This window comes from Aptenodytes patagonicus, chromosome Z, assembly GCF_965638725.1.
Source record: "Aptenodytes patagonicus chromosome Z, bAptPat1.pri.cur, whole genome shotgun sequence".
Lineage (NCBI taxonomy): Eukaryota > Metazoa > Chordata > Aves > Sphenisciformes > Spheniscidae > Aptenodytes > Aptenodytes patagonicus.
The window spans coordinates 23458697-23482376 of record NC_134982.1 but is presented as its reverse complement, the minus strand read 5'-3'; the positions used below and the strand labels follow the sequence as shown (position 1 = coordinate 23482376).

Here is a 23680-nt window from a genome sequence, read left to right as displayed (position 1 = left end):
ACAGTGAATCTGCAGCACATACCCAGATATTTGCTAAAGATTCATTGCAAGGACATGTTTGTTTGAGAGGGAAAAAAATGGATTATGGAACATTCATGTAACTATTGATTTTGCACTACGAAACTAAGATCATGTCAGCTAAACCAAATTATTTCCCAGCTACATTCAAATCTGATTCAGAAAAGGAGGGTTTGCCCCCAAGGGAACAGTGCTTCTACTAAAAATTTATATACTTCACCTAGAACAGCTCTCATCAGAAGACTTACTTATTGAAATTAGTACAGTACAAACACAAAAACCATGAGGCTTTTTTCATTTTCTTAATTTCAAAATAATTAGCTGGCAGATCTAAAGACAACAACAAAAAAAAATCAGAGAGAAATATTTGCAAATGTTCTTTTTTATTAATGCTACTCATTCTTGAAAAGGTTTGTATTTTCATTTAAAAACTGGAGCAGCTATTGTTGCTCCAGAAAAACAAGAAAAAACAAACTAGCTTTAGCAGGTCAGAACGAAAATTAATTTAACCCAGTGTTCTGTCTCTGTCAAACACCATAGTAGATGCCCAGGTCAGGACAACCTCCAGAAAACTGTGGTTCAAGGCTTTCCTAGTAAGAGGCAGGGAATTTAAATTTAATACCCCTCAAGAGATTTAGTCTTCCATGAATTTGCACAGTCGCTTTTTGACCCCATGTAAACAACAGTCCTCACACAACATTGGATGACACTGTCACAAGCAAAATAACAAAATTGAAGGTAAAAATAATCTCCCTGAAGATGGGGCAACTTCTAGATAAAGTTTATAAATAATATAAAATATTTAAGGAAGCAGTATATTCTGTATGATTTGGATGGCAAAAAATTAACTGGAAAAACATCTGATATATGTATAGCAAATACGAATGGCAAGATGCACAAATGGCAATAATGCTTCATTATGGCTGGATTTTGCAAAGTCCACTGCAAACTTATCATCAGAACCCATACAGAATAGAACAAGAAGCTGACCACTAGAGTCTTATTTTTACAATTATTTTCCTTTTTTTAATTATAAAAAGATAAAACCCCAAACCTATTTCAAATCAATCCTTACTGCACCAAACTCAAATTTGCAGTTTAAGCCAGCTACAAATAAGCTACGCTGATTTAAAGAGGTATGGTCACTAAAATAAATAGTATGACCCTCTGCTTGTCCCTGCACCCCTTAAATACTTGAAGCTGAAGGGAGTGGGGAAAACGCACAGTTTTTTGTTTGGAGCAAGCTCCCCAGTCATTTCCACACCACACTGCTAGACAGGTAAATGTGCTAGGCACAAAAAAACCAGGCACAACAGACGCAAGCAGCTTCTTCGCTGTGCAACTGATGCACTGCTTCTTCAGCAGCAGTGCTGGCTCAAGGTGTTCACCAAACTGCAATCTGAATAAACACTATGACAACTATTGGGAGATCCATGACCCTGTATTAGGGTGCTTACCAGTACTGTAAAAGTGAATGAGTAGCCACATTTAGGGATCCCCCTTCCCAGCGAAATGCAATGCTGTGGTATTGGCAACCCCCTTTTTCTCACAAAAATCAATCATAACACTAGAGGGAGAAAAAAGCATTTTTTTTCTTAAATTTTAAAAAATTAAAAACAATCAATTACCAGATTCAGATACAGAAAAACAAAACAATAGCATGCCTTCAAGATGGCTTCAGCACTCCCATCAGCTAGAGAACTTTCAAGTAAAACTAATTCCTAAATGCAAAACCACAAGTTCCTGGGATCTAATGCTGTGTATCAATCTTCTTTTGCTTCTCTGTCTTATCAAAATGTGAAGTGAACTTAGAGGAAACTTACATATTATGACAGAGCCAACTTAATAATTGCCCCCAAAAGGCCAAAAGTGTGTGTGTGGGGGGGGTAAACGGAATTACAAGAACAAGCCAAAAAGTCAAGCCATCTGAGCACACTGTTCCACCGACGCCAGAAATGGCTAGGAGGAATACGGGACTCCCAACAGTGTCAAACCATTACAGGCTCAGGTCCTAAGAGGCAATTTCAACTCTGACGAAGTCTCTCCTTACACTCCCTTCTCACCAACAGAATTTCTATTGGGAACTTATCCTCTGCGTGCACTCTGTAAAGATGATTGACTCAATGAGGGCATCAGCTCATACCTCGTGTTAATGGGATCCTCCCAAAACACAGTTTTTATTACTGCCGTGTACAGATGCCTTTGTGAAATCAATTCCTGCAGACAGAACGCAGCTGTACTTTAGGAGTTTAAACCCAGACCTCTCAAATCTTAATTAGTTGTGACCCCCCCACTATCCTTTTTTTTTTTTTTAAAACTGATGGGTCAGGGCCTCTTCAGATCATAATTTACACGGAGGACATACAGATGCTCCTAGACGCCACAGAACAGCAAAGGCCCATGAATATTGGCTGTAATATTGTGGGATAGAGACAACTTTCATCTCCCACAAATCAGGCTTTTCTGTTGCACAGCAAAGGCAGAGGGGCATTGGTTACATCATAGATGGGTTACATCACAGAGACAAGGGTTTTCTCCACAGTCTGTTGGGTACTTCTAGAGCTTAACTCACTCCTGAACAAGTTCTACAAGACTGTCCTAGAGATGAAACAGAGGAGGTAAGTATTAAACAGCTGCCGTCTTTTGGGTACCTCCACAGCCATGAGGTGTGTATAGAAATGCTGGTAGAGTCTGTCAACCTTAAAAGCAACACTTTCTTAGAAGGAAGGCAGGGTCTGCTCTTTGAGTCACAACAGCCAGAATTTCCAAGTTTGATCATTGGGTAAGGTTAGCGTTTCCCATCTTTACTTACTGATCTCAGACTGTGCCTTCACAATAAACATTGAGCAATTTCAGGAATGTTGCTTGCTTCCTGCTGCTTTTCTGTCATTCATACCCACTGCTATCTTAAGTAGCACACGTTGGGTGGGGGAGGAAGGAAAAGAAATCCCTTCAATTAGAAAATGTTCAATACTGTCACTGCAAATCCAAGCATGGCTCTATCTCCATGCTGGAATTTCTTCTTGTATGGGGGAAAAGAGCCTAATCACACACAAGAAGGAAAAGTTGCTCTCCAAGATCCCACTGAACATGCACAGAACTGAGACAGCAGCATCTTCTCAAGTCTCAGCTGACAGGAAAAAAAACCCACTCAGTTACACCGAGAAGATAAGCAATACATCAAATGCCACCCTTCAGCACAATGAGACGGTGTCTTTAGAAACCACGAATACCAATACCAGCTCCTCATCGTTACCATCCGATGTCCTGCACTTACATTCCCACTCCTGAACTCCTTCATCTCCTTTCGCTTGCAAAAGTCCAAGACTCACTTCTGTTCTACTATTTAATTCCTTTTCTAAGGAAGTATCTGCATACCCAGTTTACTTCAGAGAATATTCCAAGTTTCTTAAATGTTCTGTCATACTGGTTTAATGTTCTTCCTGACTAGACAATCCTTGTGATAGAGGCAAAAGAGTTTCCAGGTACTTTTCCCATAACACTGAAATACATCCAAATTTTAGAATCACATGTCAGTTATGAAAACAAATCAAGGACTGCTATACATCTGCAAGGGAACAAAACAACAGATTTCATCAGTAAAGGCCTCCACACTTCACTTTTTCTGGACTTCAAAGAATGCAGTATAACAACTCACTCATATCCAAGCAATTTATTCTGCACATTTTTTGTTATCTTTTGCTAAGAATTCAATAAATTCTTTTCCACTGTAATGAGGTGCAAGAATTATTTCAGTTAAGATTCTCTGAAATCAGAAGGAGCGAAAGTGGTGAACATATAACTGAAAATACAGTGTGTTCTCACTGATCAAGTAGTCAGTATGTATTTGCATTAAGAGGAACGTAGCAAGCGGCTCTAGGGATGTTGTTATCCTCCTTTACTCAGCAGTATCCGAGACTGCTTCTAGAATACTGTCTTCAATTTTGTCATCATTGTTCTCCCTTTCCCCAGTTCAAGAAAGAAGCGCAGAAACCAGAGAGGCCAGAGCTACTAAGATGGTCTGGGGTCTAAAGCAAATTACCTGTGAGGAGAGGTTGAGGACGTGTTTAGGAAAGTGAAAGCTAAGGGAAGACTTCGCAGACACAACTAACTTCCTGAAGGGCACTTAACAAAGAGAATAGAGCCAAAAACTTCTTGTTGGCAGATTACGTAACTAACAAATAACTATAAAGCTACAAACTGCACGTTAGGAGGTTCAAGTAGAAACTTAAGGCTGTCTTTTCCAGCACATTTGTTTTAAGGAAAACAGCAGAAACAAAGTTTCCATTCTGAAAAGCCAGAAGAACCACTTATGGGTCACCTTCTGAAAGGAGTAACACAAATGCTAGCACTCAGTGATATTGATATGACATACTAGCAATGCTTTTAAGGATACTGTCAATTTCAGGAACAGTTGGCAGTTATACCAATCTCTCTCCAGCCTTCTATAAACTTTCCCATGAATCTCTTTTCTAACATTATAGTACCTATACCAATCATGCCACGTGTTAGTATTTCTACTGAGCAGTAAAACCAAAAGAACTGACAGTATCCTGGCTATTCAAGGTACTACTTAAAACAACTAACGACTACACTAATGACCACAATCACTACAATGACTAATGTTAGTCATTACCAAGAATTTTCAAAAACAGATTAATTTAAGGCTGTCTATACTTTGCCCAATTTAAGCCACAGTAAAGAAGACAAATAAAAATGTCTAAGTAGGAAAGAGTTACAGGGTTTTTTTCCCATACTGCTACTGACAGAAATAGAGGAATAGAACTTCTACAAATTTATTTTTACAAAAACATTACATTGGAACTAAAACCTAGGTCTGAAAAGTCAGCATGCAGAAGACACAAAGGATAAAAGAACGAAGACCAAGGAGGAACACAGGAATAAAGGACAGCGGTGGGCAAGGCTGACAATAATATTAGGGTAAGTCAGACTACACTGAAAATACTGAGGAGAAGAATGGTCTTTCAGGTTAAATGGAAAGCATCAAACCGACCAAAAACTTCTAACAGAAAGAACAGGCAGTAAAAAAAATTACAGTGGGACTATTCCAAGGATTTGTTTGCATATAACGTCATTTATACCTATGGTACTAAACGCCCTTCTGCAGAAGGGTACAATGAAAGAATGAGAGAAGAAAAGCAGAACACCAGAAAAAAAAACTCGTGTTGAAATGAAGTTTCAAGAAACCAAAACTCATAGTGAAGACGCTATTTGTAAAGACTGAGATGGTTCTCGCATATTACGAATGCTAATTTGAAAGCCACGGCAAATACATTACAGACATCACTTCACCTATGAGACATGGGAAGCAAGGTACGTAGAAGCAGGAGCAGTATCAGTACTGTACTTAGGGCCACGTTCTTACATTTTACACGTTGTTGTGTTCTAAGGTAACAAACTGGAGAAATAACTCACCACTGCTGCACTGACCCTGCCTTTCGATTTAGGGAAGAATCTGCTGTTCTTCAACCTGTAGGAAGAAAATAACCACCTTTAATAAAGGCCAATACTTGCCCTTTCCTACGAAAGACAAGTTCTGTCAACAAACCACGCCGCTTAATGCCTCACGTTCTCCTGATGCCTTCCCGTCAGTCCTACCCGCACTAAAAACTGCTTCAAGGAGAAACTAGGAAATAGTTCCCTGGGATTAGGTAACAGTTCGTGTCTTCTGACCCTGAGAAAGCACTTCGCCATTGCCGCACAACCTAAAAACGTGAAGCTGAGCTGTCCTATCCTCGGCGGTACAGAGGAGCCAGCAGAGAAGATGGCACACAACGGGAAAGCCACGCTGCACCGGCACGGAACAGCAGCGGGCAGCTCCAGCAGAAGCACGGGGGTGGAACGGCACGGTGAGGTGACCTCACCGGGTGAGGAAGAGCCGCTCCGCCCGCTGCGCTCCTTCCCCCGAGCGCTGCCTCGCTCTAAGCTGAAGCCGCTTTCCCCCCCTCTCCCCGGCCTACCCTCCCGCCCGCGGGCGCGGCAGCGGCGCCCGCCCCGGGCCCAGCGCCGACCGGCCCGGCTCCGCGTCGCGCCACCGGCCCGCCCGCCACGCCGCGAGAGGCGGGAGGCCGCCCGCCACGCCGGGGCGGCAGCTCGCAGCCGCCCCCCCGGCTCCCGGCAGCGCGGCCCGCCGTGGCGGGAGGGCCCCGGCGGCCCCCGGGCGCGGCTCACCGCTGGCGGCTGCCGGCGCCGCGCGCGGGGCGGGGCGGGCGCGCGAGACCCCCGCCTGTTCCGAAGCTCGCGCCACGAGCCGGGACCAGCCGCTGCCGCTGCCGCACCCCGCCTCCCCCGGCGCGCCGCCGTGACGCCAACGCCCGGCGACAGGCGGCCGGCTCTCCCCGCGGCGCGCCGTCGGACGGCGGGAGATGGGGGCCGCCGCCTTGCGCCTCCCCCCGCGGGGGGCGGAGACGCGAGCCGCGTGGGCGGGGGGGCCGGCGCGGCTCCGCCCGCCCCTCGCGGGGAAGCCGCTGACGTCGGGCGGCGCCGCGCGCCAGGCCCCCCTCCCGCCCCGCCGGGGCCGGCCCCGCGGCCGGCCGGCCCGGGCCAGCGGGCCGGGGACGCGCCGTGCGGTGCGCCGGGCCGCTCGCCGCGGGCCCGCCGGGAGGCGTCGCCCTGCGCCTTGCGGCCCGGGCGGCTGCCGAGGCGGGCCGGGCTGGCTGCGGTCCCCGGCTTCGGAATGGCGGTACTGCCGGGCGTCCCGCGCGTTGCCCCCTGCGTGCGTTTCGCATCCAGGCGGGGTAGCGGCTCTCTGCTGGCGAGGCCGGTGTGCGGGCGACGGGGAATACCTGAGGAAACGGGGGGCGGCCGACGGAGTTTTGCCGAGGGGTCTTGTGGCTATTCTGGACGGTTACGACGACGGGGAGAAGGGGTGGAGGGGCTGCGGCAGCAACGTGCGATGCCGACACCCGATTTTATCCTAAGGCGCCCGAGGTCAGGTCGCGGGATTGCTGTGCGTTTGTCTTGGGGAATGACCGACGCTGAGAAAGTACCCGAGGCGATCGACGGGCCGGAGCCCGGGACCCCTGCCTGCACCACCGGGCGAGGAGGAGCCAGCGCGGCCCCGCAGCCTGGCCTGCGCCTCCCCTGGAACAGCACCCGGGCTCGGCGGCCACGAGGGGTCCCGCGCGTCCCCTGTGCCCGCGGTGCAGAACGACCGCGTTGCAGCCCGCGGTCTCGGATTACGAACCGAGGGACCGACCGTTTGTGTCACCCGGAGCTAGCGGGCTGAAGCACCCTGCTGCCTTGTCAGCCGAAACTGCTGAGAATCGCCTTGGAAATCACAAGGTCTGCGTCAGATAGCGGGTACTGGAACAAGGGAGATCCCTCCAGGGCCGGTGGAGAAGGAACAGCTCTAGCTGTGCGTATACAGCAGCGCAACGCTGAATATGCCGACCCCGAGAAAATCCGAGAAAATTAAAAGAAGCGTCTCCTCCCTCTTTCCCCTTCCTACCTGTTCTCCCTCAGTTTTTCCTGCCGCCTCCTCGCCCGCGGCTGCCTGGAGCGGGCATCCCTCCGGGTTATTCACCTCCCTCGGTGTCGCCCCTTACCGCACGGCGGTAAAACTACGCCTGAACAGCCCACGCGGCTGGCTGCCCGCTAGCTGTCCGTTAAATGGCGTGCATTCGGCTAGCAAAGCGACTGTCCGTCCTCACGGCGTTCGGGACGTGCCTCTTCCCACGCTCCGCTGCTCGTCCTGGCAGCTCCTCCCGAAGAGTCCGTTCTCCAGGGAGGCAACGCGGGGCAAGGGAGATCGGGCGCCACGTCCCGTACTGGCAGCCCCGCGGCCGAGCCGGTTCTAACCCAGCCGGGCGACGCTGCTGCAAAGCACACCTGCAGCGCGGCGGCAGCTCCTTCCGGCCGCGGGGTCCTCGCCTTCCCGGGGAAGGCCGCGGTCCGCTCCCAAGGCCCGCGGCTCTGCCGCCCAACCTGCCCGCAGAGCCCGGCGCCGCCGGAGCGCGTCCCGGAGACACCGCCGGCCCGCCGGGGGGCGCCGTCCGCCGCGGCGCGGCGCGGCGCCCCGCCCCGCCCGCCTCCCGTGACGCCCTCCGCCCGCGCCGGCCCGGCCGCGGTGCTGGTCGGGAGTTGTAGTCCCGCGCGGCACGTGTGCGGGGTCAGGCCGAGCCGAGCCCGGTCGCCGCCATGCCCAAGCTGCGGGCGGGGAAGCGGCCGCGGCAGGAGCGCCGGGAGGGCCGCGCTACCGGTGAGTGCGGGCCGGGCCGGGCGGCGGCGCCCCCGGGAACGGAGGCCAGGGCCGGGCCCGCCGCCCGGACGCGGCCTGCGCTCCCCCTTGTTGGGGGACGCCTCGGTGCCGGGAGAGGCCCCGCCGGAGGCCCGGGGGAGGGCAGCCCCCGGCGGGGAGCGCGGTTTGAGCCGGGAGAAGCGCGAATGCCGCCGGCAGATTAAACCCCCGGTGTTTGCCGTGGCGTTCCCGCGGGGTGCGCTTGCTCCCGGAGTAACGCCGCTCTCTGCCCTAGGCATCCTCTTCAACACCGGGGCCGGCCAGCACATCCTGAAGAACCCCCTCGTCGTCAACAGCATCATCGAGAAGGTGGGTGGCGGAGCGGGGAGCGCCGCTGGGGCGGCGGCGGCGGCCGCCGCCCGGGAGCCGCTCTGGGGCCGCTGCCCCACGCCGGAGGAGCATGGGCTGCCGCTTCCCTGGGAAAGCGCGTCCTGGTGCACGGCCCTCTTCGCTGAACCCCCCTGTCGGTGGTTGTGGAGGGACCCTCCTGGACGACAGTTACTGCTTTGATATTGCCTGGTTTTTGGGTTTGGTTTTTTTTTTAAAACGTGGCGGCTTGCTGACTTTTCTATACTCGGCCAGCGATCCCTCGTAAATTAGCTTTAAGATACTCCTGTTTTCGCTGTTTGCCTCGCATCCCTTTCCAAACGGCATTCGCACCCCTCTGCTAGCCGATTCCGGCTTTTTAGTGAGCTGCACATACATCACATGCCTCTTGTTTTAAAATTAAATGGTTGCTTGAAATTGGTTCTAGAAGAATAACTGAAATGCTGTTTGTTCTTAGGCGGCCCTACGACGCACGGATGTCATTCTGGAAGTAGGCCCGGGAACCGGTAACCTGACGGTGAAGATGTTAGAGAAAGTAAAAAAAGTGAGTGTGAATTTCCCCCCCACCTTCCCCAGCTCAAACCACATTGTGGCTTAGACTGTGGCAGGCAGAACGATCTTCATCCGCTTGATTCAAATAAGTAGAATTACTCTATGGAATATTTTTCTTAACATTTGCATAACTCCAGTGGGTTTTTAGCTGTTCATGTAAATCTTGTACGGTTTTTATTAAACTATACTGCTGTTGTCCATTTACGTGGTAGGTCTTGCACGTTTTTGGGGAGGGGGGAAAGTGCATAGCCAAATAGGGAATTTTAAAGAATTATTTAAACCTGTAGCAATAGATACAGGGGTTTTTTACAATGGACACTTTAGTCCCAGTTAGGAGGAGTTGTATAAAGTTGCAAATATATACTTTGTTTTCAGGTTATTGCTTGTGAAATTGACCCCAGACTTGTTGGTGAACTTCAGAAGAGAGTCCAGGGCACGTAAGTATCAACTGTGGAGATAGTGAGCACTTAACGCAGTGAAGTTGCTGTGGCAAAAACTTTGGCGACATGCTCCTCTGAGGATAACCAACAGTGTATTTCCCCCCAGGTGTCTGGCAAACAAACTGGAAATCAAGGTTGGAGATATCTTGAAAACAGACTTACCATTCTTTGATGCATGTGTGGCTAACTTGCCTTACCAGGTATAGGCTAAACAACATGGCAAAACTTTTTTTTTTTAAATGGTAATCGCCCAGAAATTTTAATAATGTTATTACTCTTTTCCTCAGATTTCTTCACCTTTTGTTTTCAAGTTGTTGCTTCATAGACCTTTTTTCAGGTATGTGGAAGAACAGAGCTCTGTATTACCTGACAGAAAAAAAAACAGTTTTAAAAATATTCCCAAATCAAATTTTTTTAGTTCTTAAATTCAGTTTGAGGGATCAGAGCCGCACCAAGATTTTTCTGTAATACGAAAACTGCCAGTGCCTGGAAATTAGTTTATGTCAGCGTATTAAGCATGAGGAGAAAATTCAGTCTTGGCATCAGTGAGTGTCCAGCTGATGAGAACAGGAGTTGCACCTCTTTACACTAGAATTATAACCAATTGTTATTCCAGGGACAAGTAGGGCATCGTAGCATTTCAGATGCCTTCCTACCTTAGAAGGGAAGGGTGGAAAGGGTACGATCAAAGCCAAGACGCTGCCTGTTGTCTGGTCCAAAAATATAACTGCCCAGGTACTTCTGTGTGTTGCTCAGTATGTCAGCAGTTCTTGATTTCTCTCACTGAAGCGCTAATGTTAGTGACATCACTGGTCAATTTTTGGAGCTAGAGTTTGGATTTGAAGGACTCATCATAGAATTATTCAAAATTATTTGTTAGTTGGGCACAAAACTCTGAGGCAAGCCTCTGTCTCTTTGATCCTGATCCATTTAGCAGTATAAAGAACAAAATTCTATTGTAGCTTTAGGGAGATTCAGATGGTTTCACCAAGTTTTCTGTTTGGGTTTTTTTTTTTTAACACGCTCAGAGCTAATTAAGGCAGAGTTTGTTTATGAAAAACTTCTATTGCTTCTAAGCGCTGAGGCAAATCCTGTGTTTTCCAAGTGTGTTACCTGGGTTTTGACGTAAAAGTTGATTACTTAGAATTCATTTTCTCATTTCTGCTATTCTCAGGTGTGCAATACTTATGTTTCAAAGGGAATTTGCACTTCGTTTGGTTGCAAAACCAGGAACTAAACTATACTGCAGACTCTCTATTAATACTCAGTTATTGGCTCGAGTGGACCATCTGATGAAGGTACGTCATTCTGCGTTAGCTAACAGAGCTATCAAAGACAGAAGAACGTTTCTAGGAATGTGAGGATTTGCTGCTTATTCATTCACCTGCCTGACCTCTCCTGACTAACAGGTTGGAAAGAACAACTTCAGGCCTCCTCCCAAAGTTGAATCCAGCGTTGTCAGAATAGAGCCAAAGAACCCACCGCCACCTATCAATTTCCAGGTGAGCATCGCATACTGTAACAACGTGATAATACTTAATTTCATTTTTCTTCTATTACTCAGTTCCATGTGCTGTTTTCACCAAGTACCAGCTATTCATTGGCATTTACGCAATTCCAAAATACTTACTCCTCTCTTGATCAGGCTTACGTTAGGACGTTACCTGAACGTGCCACCATCAATTCGGGTGCAGCTTTGTTTACAGTATTTCTGACAAGACTGAGGTACCACCTCCGTGTCAGCTGGAGAGTTGCTAGTAATAATGTCCCTTTCATCGTGGTTTGTATCTCCCAGAGACCATTCTGGCTGATGACTTTGTTGGTTATGATCGAAGGCGTATCTGTGGGAAGTCTTATCTTCAGATGAGTGGGTATAATCTCAGAAGATAGATGTTACAGGATAGTATTCTTGAAGTTAATTTTTAAAACGCTTTGATCTTCAAGACTATCTCAGCTTTGCCCAAGGTTAGCCGGATTTTCTTCCAAGTGTCTGCCTTCTCAGCACATAAGATCTGGCCAATAGTGCCTAGGCATGAAAAAGAACAATTCAAAGGTTTTTGTGGGTGAAGTATTTTCTCCTCCATTTGTATTGCTTTGTCCAAGACAGGACTGGTTTTGTAATGTTTAGAAAGATATTTTCCTGAAAGATTTTTCTTTGTGTTCAGTATTGTTGGGAAATTGTCAGTAGTGACTGTTCTTCCTTGCAGTAGCTGTTCCTTTCTGTAAATTCTGAAATTTTTAATTTCAGGAGTGGGATGGTCTGGTAAGGATAGCCTTTGTTAGGAAAAACAAGACACTCTCTGCAGCATTTAAGTAAGTAGCTTCTATTAAAGGAAATCTTTTCAAAGTTTGAGAGTCCATCCAGTTAACCATTTTTTTTGTGCAAATGCATAGCAGTGTTGTATGCATGCGTACATGCTGGAGGATAAACCATGATGGAGGATTTATACTGAGGTCACAAGCTTTTTCTTTCAGAAGAAAACTAGGCAGCTGTTTAAAAAGAACAGCTCTGTGTAGCCGTTACAGTTTTTCTAGTAAAGATTAACAACCGATCAAGTAAAAAAAAAAAACTAGTTAAAGCTCAATTTTCATTCTAAACTTGTATTTCTTTCAGGTCAAGTGCTGTAGAGCAGTTGCTGGATCATAATTACCGAATTCATTGTTCCTTACATAATACAGTAAGTTCCTTTTTAATATATTAAATTCTCTTTCGGTGTACTGTGACCTACATACTGACTTTTGTAAGAGTAAAAAATCAACATTGAAAAGCTTAACATGTTCAAGTTTTTCTGAGAGAGTTTGAGGGAGGGAGGAACTTACCTCTTTTCTTAGAGAAAAATCTAAAAGGGTCGTTAAATTACAGTGAAAAAGCTGAAAGCTGAGTATGTTATTAATATATTGGCTGTACATGTCCCAAGGACTTTTACTCATCTAATAAGAATCTAATAACGCTTTTTGTGTCTGCTTAGCAGTACTGTTGTGATTCATTTATAGTGCACGAGCCGAGGTATAAAAATTCAGAAACAAGAATGGAAGAATACAATAATCCATACAAGAAAAAATACAACTTATTTCTATCACTTGAAGCAAGCTATTCTAAAAGGAGGAAAAGAATAGATGATTTAAATGAACCTTTTTCTATGCTATGAATAGAAAATGAATTTGTATCCTATTTTCCATTGACAGGAAATACCCGAAAACTTCAAAATTGCAGAGAAAATACAGACAGTCCTAAAAAATACAGGTTATTCTGAAAAACGAGCCCGTTCAATGGATATAGATGATTTCATTAGGTATTTTTTTTTCTCTTTATGCCTTCCTTTTACACTTCTTCAAATTGTATCTGCATCTGTACCTGTGTAGCACAGATTAGTATTGGGTTACACAGGAATAGTACTAACTCCGTTTTCCTCTCAATGCCAGACATTCCTTGCGTCCAGTCCTGAACATGAACAAGCATTTAAACCCTATATATATTTTAACTGCTGCTTATAGTATTGAGAAGCAACTAGCTAAAGATCCCTATTTCTGGTATTTGTCTACTAGACCCTTCTATGTCTCCTCCAAAAATAGCTTTAATAATGGAGTTGGTTATTTTAATTTCCCTGGAGACTTACACAACCCTTCTCTGTCTGTCTTGAGGAGTAGGCCTTAGTCTATAGCATAATTTGGATATTTGAGTAATTAACTGCTATATTCTGCTCTTACTTCTGGTCAGTTAATTTCAGTGGCAACGTGAATCCTCTCCTAATTTAAGATAAAAATTCCTAGCTGTTTCTCAGTGTCACAATTAATACAGCTACCGTTCTTTAAAAAAATGTAGTAAACCTGGTAGGATGCAATATAACTAACGGCGCTGAAAATACACCTGCATCTCTAAAATGGCAAATTTGCTAATAACTTCTAGTTTAATATTTGTAACAATTTTTCTATGGCAGTTGAATAGTGATGGCTGCTTTCATGCTATTTTCCTATGTTCTTTGCCAGCCAGCACGTCTTAGAAATGCCCTAAGCTGAAGTATAAATTAGTAGAAATTATAATGTAAATATCTCACTCTTTCAGACTGCTACATGGCTTCAATTCAGAAGGCATCCATTTCTCATAGACTCTGCTAGAAGAATGAAAGATGTTCTGTATTTTGTCACCGAAGTCATTACTTAAGCCAGAGTGACTGCAACTGGGACAAGCTCTTCTCACAAAAGCAATGAACAACACAGCGTACACACTCTGGTTCTTTTTAAAACCTTACATGCAATTTTATCACAGATAGTAGGCAAGAAGCTGCTGCTTTGTATTTTAAAGGCGATAAATTCTTTCATGACTGAAGTGAGATGCTGGACTTCCACATGACAGTGTATTTTTAAATATACCAAATAATATGGGTTGATGCTGCCATAATTGCAGTCTGTGTTCTCTGATCATGGACTTCACCTCAATATATTCTTGCACAATACTCAACAGTACAACCCACTAAGTCTGGTCTGGGCAACAAAAACAGTTGTAATCATTCCATTTGTTTGGGATTTTTTGTTTGTTTGTTTTAAGGTGTATTTAAACACTTTCTTTTGATTTGAAATGCCTGTCTCTTCCATTTGTCCTCTGGTCGCTACCCACATTCCAAGTCTGTTAGTAATCTGCTTCTCTTGGAGAAATCCCAGTAACTGTGTCTCAGAAACAAGAGTATTTATCTTGTGGGCGTGGTATCGTTTACAAAAACATTACCAAGGTACCTGAAACTAGCAGTGTCGTCTCCTTTACTCCCTCCTTATTGCCATCAAACCACTGTAGGAACCAGCAGAAAATTACCAAAGGGCCACTGCTCATAAGCATAGACAGAAGGGGTCTTTTTGTCAACTGTAAATTCAAACAGCTATTTTTATAAGAAAACTACTTCGCCCTTCAAAGTGAGGAGGAGTTTTAACATACACCAAAGCTTTCACTGAGTCTTGGAGCAATGCATGCCTGTGTCCTGACAGAAAGACTTCAACTGAAGTGTCTTAATAGGTTGGATTATAAATACATGTTATTAAAGACAAGGCAGAGTTTTCCCAAGGAAGTTTGCATTAATGCTGCATAGCGCCTGTCAAAAGAAAAAGCCAGTTTGGTCTGTCTCATGATTCAGGAAAACAGTAACTATTAACTCTGTAGCATTATGCAGCGGTGAAGGTGTGACTCCATGTATTAACTACCATAAGTCATTTTTTCATGTATAGCGTATCTTTTTCCTTAAGAGCACAGTAAGTGGAGAAGAGGCAAATTAGCGGAAGTTCCTCTAAGACAGAACTTCATTTTATACACATCCAATGTCAATTCTTCAAAAGTCACTGATTCAGAAACATGTACAGAAATATGTACTTCAATTTGCAGGCATCCTGAGAGTTTGTCCTGGAAAACAGAATTGCTCATTTATTTTATAATTTAATTATTCTAGTGCTGCTCCACTGCATATAGAGCCAGTTTATGAGTGAGGTAAGTAGCCACAGCAATATGCGCAGACCAATACAGAAGGAACAAGTGCTGGAGATTTCTGTCACGCTTCCTAAATGCTTTCATTTTACAGGACAGGAATCAAGATAACCTTGTCCGAGTCCTATTCAAGTAATTCCAGCCCATCACAGCAATGGGCTACAGGAATTCAAGTGCCGTAACCAGCCATATCAGTTTACCTTGATTCTCGCTGCTTCAGTATCGGTGTAGATCTGACCTTTACAGCAGGCTCTGTCACAAAGGCTGTCTCTTAACATTACCCCCGCAGTAGACACAATTTCAGCTTCCATCTGCGACTTGACAGGACACGTCATTTACAAGGTGGCGTAAAAAGCTGCTGAAATCTAACCGTCTCTGTCCTTCCTCTCCTCTTTGGTACCCGCTGTAAACGACTGCCTGGTTGTGGCTCTAGGCTTGCATGGAGGAATAGTAGGGAAGCCACTGTTTCTCATGTAGGATGTTTGAATCTTCAGAGGCTTTTTAGAAAGTAAGATTTCTTTAGAGCATCTTCAAAGAAATCCTCTGGTATTCTATGATAACCTGTACTATCACCTGCTAACAACAGCTGCTGCCTTCTATTTCATTGTTTTTTTCTTTTAACTGATGGACAATGTTATTAAATGCTCAGAGATGTGTAATGTTTCTTTTAAGACCTGCTGCAAAAGTAAAGTCAGGACAGTGCTCTGGGGAACTTCTTCCTAGATGACAAATTTGTACAGAAGAGTTAGCTCCAGAGGCCTTTTCAAAAGTGTAACTCCAATATGCTTACAAAGTGAAACCCTTCCCAAAGCACAACAGAACTTTCATAGAAGTAAATTCTCATCTGTAATTCATTTAATAGCTTAATTTATTAAACACATTATGTAAAATCTACATTATTGTTTCAGTTTTCATGTTTACACACAGGATTTTTTTTTTTTATTTTTAACCATGATGCGACAAGAGTTTCCCATAGCCTACCTTCCTATGGGAGATACAAACACTAAACACTACAAGAATTCCTGGCTCATTTAACTCTCTTTTCATTGCCTTCCCTTTATTTCCCTCCAGGCCTGGCACAAACGAACAGGCTTGTATTCCAAAAGTAATTTTTAAACAGTTCCAAGGGAAAGTCTGCTGATACGAACTCCTGGAAACAGGGAGAACTCCTAGAGAGGTCTACAATTCTTCATTTGACAAGAAGTTCTTACATGAAAGGTCAATCTTTTTTGGATACTGACTTGCAAAAATAACTTGAGTGCCACCACCTAAAAAGTGCTGATGCACATGGTGCCCTTTCGTGAGAATTCAGGTACTTGTGGGATTTCTATTAGCGCTAGGTAGAGGTATTGTGCAAAATCCCCAAACGGTGCAATTTCACCCCACTTTTCAGCTGCTGGCACTGTACAAAGGGAAAAATAGGTATTAGCTACCTTTTTAAAGCAACAGAGCTACTCAAACTACCTGCAAACTACAGTTAATGTACATGTAAGTTTGTCATGCATCAAAAGCCAAATTTTAACAGTATGTGAAAGGCCAATATGTATGTATTTAGCTGGATCCCTGAACTTTGACAGTTATCCTATCCATACGCAGAGCTCGGATCGTACCTTTACTCTGACAGCATTATCACACCATACCACATACTGTATATCTGCATTATCCTAAGATACAACTCTCCTCAGTACTTAAACATTACCCTTTATTATACATCAACTAATTTATATTTTTGTTTTTTTGTTCTGTTTTTTCCTTTTTTTTTTTTATTACAGAGAAAACGTTAGAATTATATAACCATTCTTTATGGTATTCAAATAAATCTAGATTCCAGATTTTTACAAGGAGGATGGAATGTCCAGCTGTTTGTCCACTCCTAACAGCTCTTGCAGTTCCTGTTCAAATGATATGGCACATCCTGTGAAATGAAACTAGCCACTAAAAAAAAAAAAGTCTCAAAACACATTAAAAACATACACACACTGAAAGTAATTTATATTGACAAATAAGGAATGTTGTTTATTAAGGCTGTGCTTCAGAGAGAGGATGTTTAGGGTTAAGTAGCCTTCATCAAGGCACAGAACGGGAAGAGGTAAGCACAGCTGTCTGTAGAAGAGAAGTTATGTACAACCACTAGTGAGGTGTGCATGCACGCAAACACAATTTAAAACTGCACAGCTGGTCTTTGTAATAAAACTGAACATAGTCGAAAGGAAATACTGTGACTTTTTAATGGCCACAGTTTTACTTCATTATTAAAAACATGGCAAATATTTCCAAACAATAAAATTCACAATTTGAATAAATGAAATATTTTAAACAAAGTGCTTCACAGATCTGAACCCTGCATGGTTGTGCTGTCTGGTCTAGAAGCATTTTGTAGACATCATAGGAGCATTTCACACAAAACTGAAAATGTCATTCAGGTGAATAAGAAACAGGACATTTCCACAGACATTTCTAATGTTTTTACACTTTCAAGTAGTTGAGTTCTTACGGCCACTGGGTTTTGTAACAAATGTGTGCTACAGCAGTACGGGTTCGTGGATTCCTTTAGCAGCAAGGGCCCATTTCAAAGGGCGCGTGGTCTTTTCGGGTTGATCTGTTTACTGGCCTGTTCCTCCTCTTGTAGAGCTGCCCGGAAAGATTTCACTTTATCTTTAATAGAAAAGAGACAATGAGTGCTGATGTGCTTGTAAAGTGTAAAGCTTGTAAAGATCAACACAGATCTTTAAACTAAGCCCTGATGCTCCACATCCTGGCCCTAATGTACGAGAAAGAACACTCCTCCACAAAAATAGCTGACGCTACAAACTACAGAAGGATTGAGATAAGCTTAAATTCAATACTCACCATACAAACAAGTTGCTTAGCAACTTAGTCCCTTCTTAGATGCTACCTGTCTCTAGGCAGGATAGGTTTGGAAGCCGCACAATTGCATTCCCAGCATGTAACCTGTTCACACTTAAATTCTGCTTCTAACTCAGAGTATAGGGAGATACACACTACATACATCCTTTTCCTTTCCAGCAGCTTCCAAGCCATCCTTAGAGGCATACAAAATTGTATTTAGGGTACATTCAGTCACTTCTGTACATTCTAAAACCGGCAGAGTAAATTCTACTCCCCCCTGTTTTTCTATGAATGTGAAAAGCATTGTGATTAAATTTGGAAGTTATTCACCATAAATAGATAAATGCATCATTCATTTGTTTCTTCATAACTATAACAAGAATGGGAGAAACCTGAGAAAGGAAGTGTGGCAACCTTTCCTATTTCTGTCCCTGTCCCCCTCCATTCTCCAGTAATATGCCCAAGAATGGGAAGAAGGAAACCAAAATGACAGCATAAAGATGTCAGTCCCGGAGTGTCAGGAATAAAAGCCGAAATATTCAGTGACCGTTATCTGCCACGAGCAGAACACGGAAGATACTGGGAGAAAGAATTCTTGACTTAACAGTTCATCCCTCCTGTAAAGCTATACATGTGTCATGCTGCCTGTAAAGATGCAAGGATCTCTTAGATAGCCTTTACCTCCAGTACCTTGTTTCAAAAGCAGTATCTAATAAGTTTTCGAAGAACAGGGAGTCACCTAAACTGTGTTTTTTCACTGCTGGTGTCTCAAATAGTCTTCTGTCCATAAAAAGCCAACGAATGTACCTCCAATTCTTTGCTAAAAGTATACTGGTGCCAATGCATGCTTACAAGGCAAACAGGCCACATCTTACGTGCTTGATGTATTCTTCTAACTTACAGCAGATACTCAGACTGAGTAAAAAGTAAGATTTTATCTCATAAGGAGTTTTCTAACACTGCTCAAAACCCCACCCCCGCCCCTCAGCACCCAGCCCCACCCTTGAATTTTTACCAGTATAGCATGTCTCCTGGAGTCCAAATAGTTACAGAAACTAAAATGAAAAATTCATGTCAATGAGGTACCAAGCTGACAAGCTGACTTTAGAGGACAAGTGCAAGAGTCAATTTTGGGCACTAAGAATTATCTGCAGTTTGTTTTTCAACAAAGAGAGGCTGACAAAATTCAGACAGAAAGGCTGCTGAAGAAAAAAGTAAGCTAGGAACCAAGCTACTCAGAGCTCAATGCCACTCTTAAGCACAGTCTTAAAAATGACAGCAGGCTCCCTGCTACACAACAGAATGCAACAGAGCAGGAACTGGGAGTTCCTACTACTTTTTCCTCATTGCATTACCTTCTTTTTTCATACGGTTCATTTGGATTTTCTTTTTCCTTCCTTTATTGTTTCGGAACAAAAGAAAAGAAAAGGAAAGTTGCATGACTGAGTTTATACTTCCTGGAGGTAAAGCAGAGATTTTTCCTTTAAACCAGGATGAACTGAGCACAGATGTGAACTCGCTCTTAGGCAACAGAATAAATGTTCCTTCCACAGGACATTGCAGGGCAGCATAAGGGGAAAAAAGACCCTAAAACATAACCACACTCTTTTTTTTTCTCCTCATTATTACTGCAAGTCCCCATGGCATATGAAAACACATTGCTAATAATGCACACAAAAGTGATTAAAAGCCATCTACCTCTAAGTTCGGTCAGAATATCAATTTTTTGCTCTAGAATTGCTTCAAGTTGGGTAGCGTAAGAATCCACATCATAGTCTACTTCTTCTGTCATCTCGAGAAGAGCTTTTTCATCTTCCAGCCATCTAATAGATTCCTAGATAAAAGTTAAAAAAACCCAACTAAATACATTAGCAAAGTTTCAAGACAAGTTTCAAGACAAAGAGATGAATTAGACCTTTTTGCAAGATGACCACACTTTTACTGTCTAGTCACCTCAATATAACAGATTTCAATCGTAAAATGAAACCTTATTCCGAATGCAGCAAAATTGAAACCTTGTTCCTAATTCAGCAAAACTGTGTGTTTTCTACATTGTTTCTTAATTCCAGTGGTCATACCAGCTACCCCAGTTCTCTTCAAATTCAGAACATTAGGTGGTTGTAAAGCTAAGAAACTTGGAGAACAGAACTTTATGTCATGGTTATGTCCCCTTAGGCAGGTATCAAACTTCAAAGTCAGGCTTTAATTTTAAGTATGGGCCGGTTGCCACTCACTATTTTAAGCTCACTATTGCATGAGCGAACTCCCCAGATAGATAAGAGTAGAGTAAAGGTTGGTTAAACCAGCTCTTAGACATCTTTGCACTCTATTACCAAAAGAGAGGAAAAAAAAAGTCTTGCAGCAAAGAAGAATGCAACCAGGAGCTTAAAGCTTACAGAACCATGCAAAGCTGTGATCAGGAGAACTGATCCCATTGGAAATGCTTTGATTTAAAAAAAGAAAGCAGCTGACAGTTCTAGGCATGCTGGGCCTGAAATACTAAAATTCTTTCCCTCTGTGCTCAGTAGCCCAAGTAATATCGAAAGCATAGTCCAAACCCCGTGTATGTTTTTTGGCTTTCAGGACAGATGGAGCTCACATTGGGATAGAATTCATCTCATCTAATGTAAACTCGTACATCCAAGACACAAAGGAAGACTAACACCTCTAGAGCACGATTCATTCCGTTGATCTATTTGAGATGTTTTTGTTAGGAAAGGATGTTTTGTATCGGCAGCTTCCAGGAGAAAGCTGACAGAAGACAACTTCTGCCTGGTACAGCTGGTAGATTTCGTATTGGTGCAGACCACCTCCACCCACAGCATAAACTAACAATCCATGCTGTGAACGAAGGGAGCTGAGGCTCGGACACATTTCCTTCCAGTGACAGCTGGGAGGAGCAGTAATCTCCAGCAGAAGGCCAGATGGACACACAGAGGTAGTAACATCTTACACTAATGCAGCTTGTCTCTCCAGAAGTCGCAAGCGTTAGGACACAGCTACGGCATACGGCATATAACTTTCACACTTCCGCATGTTTTACTTCAGGGTTAGTGTTTCATAATAACTAAACCTCTACATCTGTTGTAAAATGTGTTGTTTAGCATCCTACCGTATTATGAACACACATCAATGTTCCACTAAGTTAGATACCTAAACTGAGGAGATGTGTGTATTCCCTACAGGTTTAATGCTCTGCTGTTCTCTTGCAGCAGACGTGCCAAACGGACAGCCTGCCTGAAGACTCGTAAGGTTATGAACAGAATCAACTCACATTTCCTTCTGAAAACTAGTAACTCATACTTATTACTACAATTTATTTTGTGAATGTTAAAGACTCCGTGGCGCTGACCAGCATTACACTGCATGGGTAGTATTCCTTCCAAAGACCCTGACTAATAGCAAGTGGAAACCTTTATGTCTCTGTAAAAAGAGAGAGGCAGTTAGAGATGTGTCTCTTCTGGATCTCAGTATCTCAGAGGGAGATGTCACAAAAGGATACTCAGATGAGCTACTTGGAGGGAGTACTGCAGCATCTTAGAGGGAGATGACCAAACAGAAATGGTGCTGATAGAGACGTTACTATTAATTGCCAGCTCTGGCATAGGAATACTGGCATAGGTTAGACAGTGAAATTGAAAATTTCAAGACCAATCTGAATTAACTCCCTGCAACTAAAAAAAAAACCACAGTCACTAATGCTGGAAAAGGACCACAACAGAAGATATAGTGAATAGTAAAAATAGTAAAAAGAAAACAGCAACTTTCTTATGACAAACACAGTCTGTTTAGGAATGTTTGTTGAGAAGAAAAGGAAAATTTTACTAAATTTCTGGGATGATGTAGAAATATGCTTCTCTCTCATTAGGGGAACAAAGATTAGTGGTTATGGAGTCTGTCCCTCTTTTTTTGCTACAGTGGGCTTAGCATAATAAAACAATTTAGAAATCTCTGACAGCCACGGAATGACCAGATGATATCCTACATCTTCAAGAGTATGCAGTTTCATTGCAAAAACCTGAATTCCTGTATTAGGATAAAACAAAGTAGAGCTCCATCTTTTACCTGGAAGACAGCCCTGTGGTCTTCTACTACTTGCTCTTCCATTTCTACCATTTGTGACACAGCTTCATGGAAAGTAAACAACTGTGGAGAAACTTCCTCTTCCTAAAAACAATAGTTAAGCTTGTTAGTCTGGAAAGAACTGTGGCTACAGGAAATATATTGAATGTGATCCATCTCGTCACAGAACACAAAACGAAATATGCAGAAGGCAGAACCTGTCAAAAATAGAATTTAGTACTTCTAACAAGAAAATATCCAGAAATGAGCAGAGAGGGCAATAAATTCAAAATGTTCACAGAGTTAAATTTAATTCATATTCACTAAAAATTTCCAGCCACTAATCCTAGTGAATACTGGAAAACATTCCAGTATGGAATATTCCACACTAAAAAAACAAGTTAAAGTAGTGGGAAGAGGAAGTCACAAGGGAAGAATGCTAATTTCTAGTAGGTTTTAAGGCCTACAGAAAACTCTGGTTTTCTGTCAGGGCTTTTTGTTATGCATATCGCAACTGTCAGACAACAATTTTCAAAAAAAGAGAACAGCAATTACATTCAATACATTTCAGGAAATCAAAATTAAATTAATCCTTTGGAAAAAAAAGAGGAATGAATGTAAAGTGAGAAATCTAAAACGTACATAGTGATTAATACATTAGAAGAATGCACAACATGGATTTACAAACTGGAGCAAACAGGGCTTCTTTAGAAATGAATAGTTAACAAAGGGGAAAGCGCTAGGTAGACTAATTAATGTTTTAGCAAGACAGTATAGTTCCTTATACAATGCCTTTGAAATCTTTTTTAAAACATATTGTAAAGCTTAATTTAGTTCCACATAAACAATGAAAAAGTATGATGTGAAAGGATATCAGGCTGGAAGGACTGTCCAGTGGCAAGCTTTAGGAATCACTAGCATATTCTTAGAAAATAGTCCTGGAAGAAGAGCCAGTTACTAAAAAGAGAAATACAGCAGATGCCATGAAGAGGTATCTGAGAAGGCAGAGCCTCTTGCGAAAAATACATTCATAGTAAGGATTTTTCTTTTCTATCTTTCATCAGCATTTTCACAAATCGAGTTTCAATCCCTGTTTAACATTTCAGGAACGAGGACTAGAGCTGATAATCAGTAATGAGGGGAAAATGCCCTTTAGAAGATGCCTCTCAGCTCCCCACTCCTGCAGCCCAGGGAGACATGTTGGGAACATGACGGGGCTCTCTCTGAAACAGTGCACTGGGGTTTTACCCCATGAAAATCAGGATGTCGGGAGGAGGAATGATGGGTAGTCAGATTTCTAAATGCAGAGAAAGGCAAACTCACTTGAAATGCGTGTGGCATGCAGGGAAAATAATGCTCAAAAACACAAGAGTGTTAAATAAAACAGATGAGTGTCCCAAGATACTTCTAATTGCCTAAAAAAATAGGAAGCTATGCTAGAAGAATGCACACTAAAGAACGCCAGAGCCTAGAGTGGACCCTGACTAGACATTAAAAGCCCTAATCAGCAAGGAAGATAAAGAAAAGTAAAACATTCCCCTCTCAGCCTTCAAGAAACGTTTTTGTTTTGGGGTTTTTTTGCATGGGAATGAACATAGCACCATAAAGTGAAAAGGTGAAGAGGCATGCTGTAGTTACTTAATGATCTTGCTAACAGGCTATAAATACACATTACTCTGGATTTGTTCTACCACTGTATTAATC

The 23680-nt window shown here is 43.3% G+C and overlaps 3 protein-coding genes across 10 annotated transcripts in view; 1 reads left to right on the top strand and 2 right to left on the bottom strand.

Moving 5' to 3' along the window:
* IPO11 (importin 11) overlaps positions 1 to 7945 on the bottom strand; it is a 108998-nt gene extending 101053 nt beyond the window's left edge. For 2 of the 5 annotated variants that reach the window (XM_076362242.1, XM_076362246.1), the window contains exons 1-2: positions 7490 to 7945; positions 5455 to 5509 (exon numbers count right to left, since the gene is read on the bottom strand). The gene's annotated coding sequence lies outside the window, so the exon portion shown is untranslated. Of the gene's footprint in view, positions 1 to 5454; positions 5510 to 5607; positions 5629 to 6210; positions 6276 to 7489 lie in introns of those variants that run through there. The other 3 variants (XM_076362243.1, XM_076362244.1, XM_076362245.1) reach the window with 3 other exon arrangements.
* Positions 7946 to 8162: 217 nt separating this feature from the next.
* On the top strand, positions 8163 to 13996 carry DIMT1 (DIM1 rRNA methyltransferase and ribosome maturation factor). The gene is made up of 12 exons (XM_076362241.1): positions 8163 to 8239; positions 8514 to 8587; positions 9063 to 9149; positions 9533 to 9594; positions 9704 to 9797; positions 9885 to 9934; positions 10772 to 10895; positions 11007 to 11099; positions 11846 to 11910; positions 12212 to 12275; positions 12784 to 12890; positions 13661 to 13996. Exons 1-12 carry the CDS (start codon positions 8179 to 8181, stop codon positions 13701 to 13703), a joined length of 924 nt encoding a protein of 307 aa, XP_076218356.1. The 5' UTR covers positions 8163 to 8178; the 3' UTR covers positions 13704 to 13996.
* Positions 13997 to 17053: 3057 nt separating this feature from the next.
* Positions 17054 to 23680, bottom strand: part of KIF2A (kinesin family member 2A) — a 56475-nt gene continuing 49848 nt past the window's right edge. For all 4 annotated transcript variants that reach the window (XM_076362236.1, XM_076362239.1, XM_076362237.1 and 1 more), the window contains 3 exons: positions 21980 to 22081; positions 19613 to 19748; positions 17054 to 17719 (listed from right to left, as the gene is read on the bottom strand). In XM_076362236.1, the coding sequence (XP_076218351.1) occupies positions 17634 to 17719; positions 19613 to 19748; positions 21980 to 22081 (324 nt within the window). In that variant the 3' untranslated portion in view covers positions 17054 to 17633. The remainder of the gene's footprint in view (positions 17720 to 19612; positions 19749 to 21979; positions 22082 to 23680) is intronic.

Excerpts from the sequence above, each read along its gene's own strand:
- DIMT1 (XM_076362241.1), top strand. The coding sequence starts at position 8,179 with ATGCCCAAGCTGCGGGCGGGGAAGCGGCCGCGGCAGGAGCGCCGGGAG. Across the intron at positions 9,150-9,532 it reads TGTTAGAGAAAGTAAAAAAA|GTTATTGCTTGTGAAATTGA; the intron begins GTGAGTGTGAAT and ends CTTTGTTTTCAG. Across the intron at positions 11,100-11,845 it reads CGCCACCTATCAATTTCCAG|GAGTGGGATGGTCTGGTAAG; the intron begins GTGAGCATCGCA and ends TTTTAATTTCAG.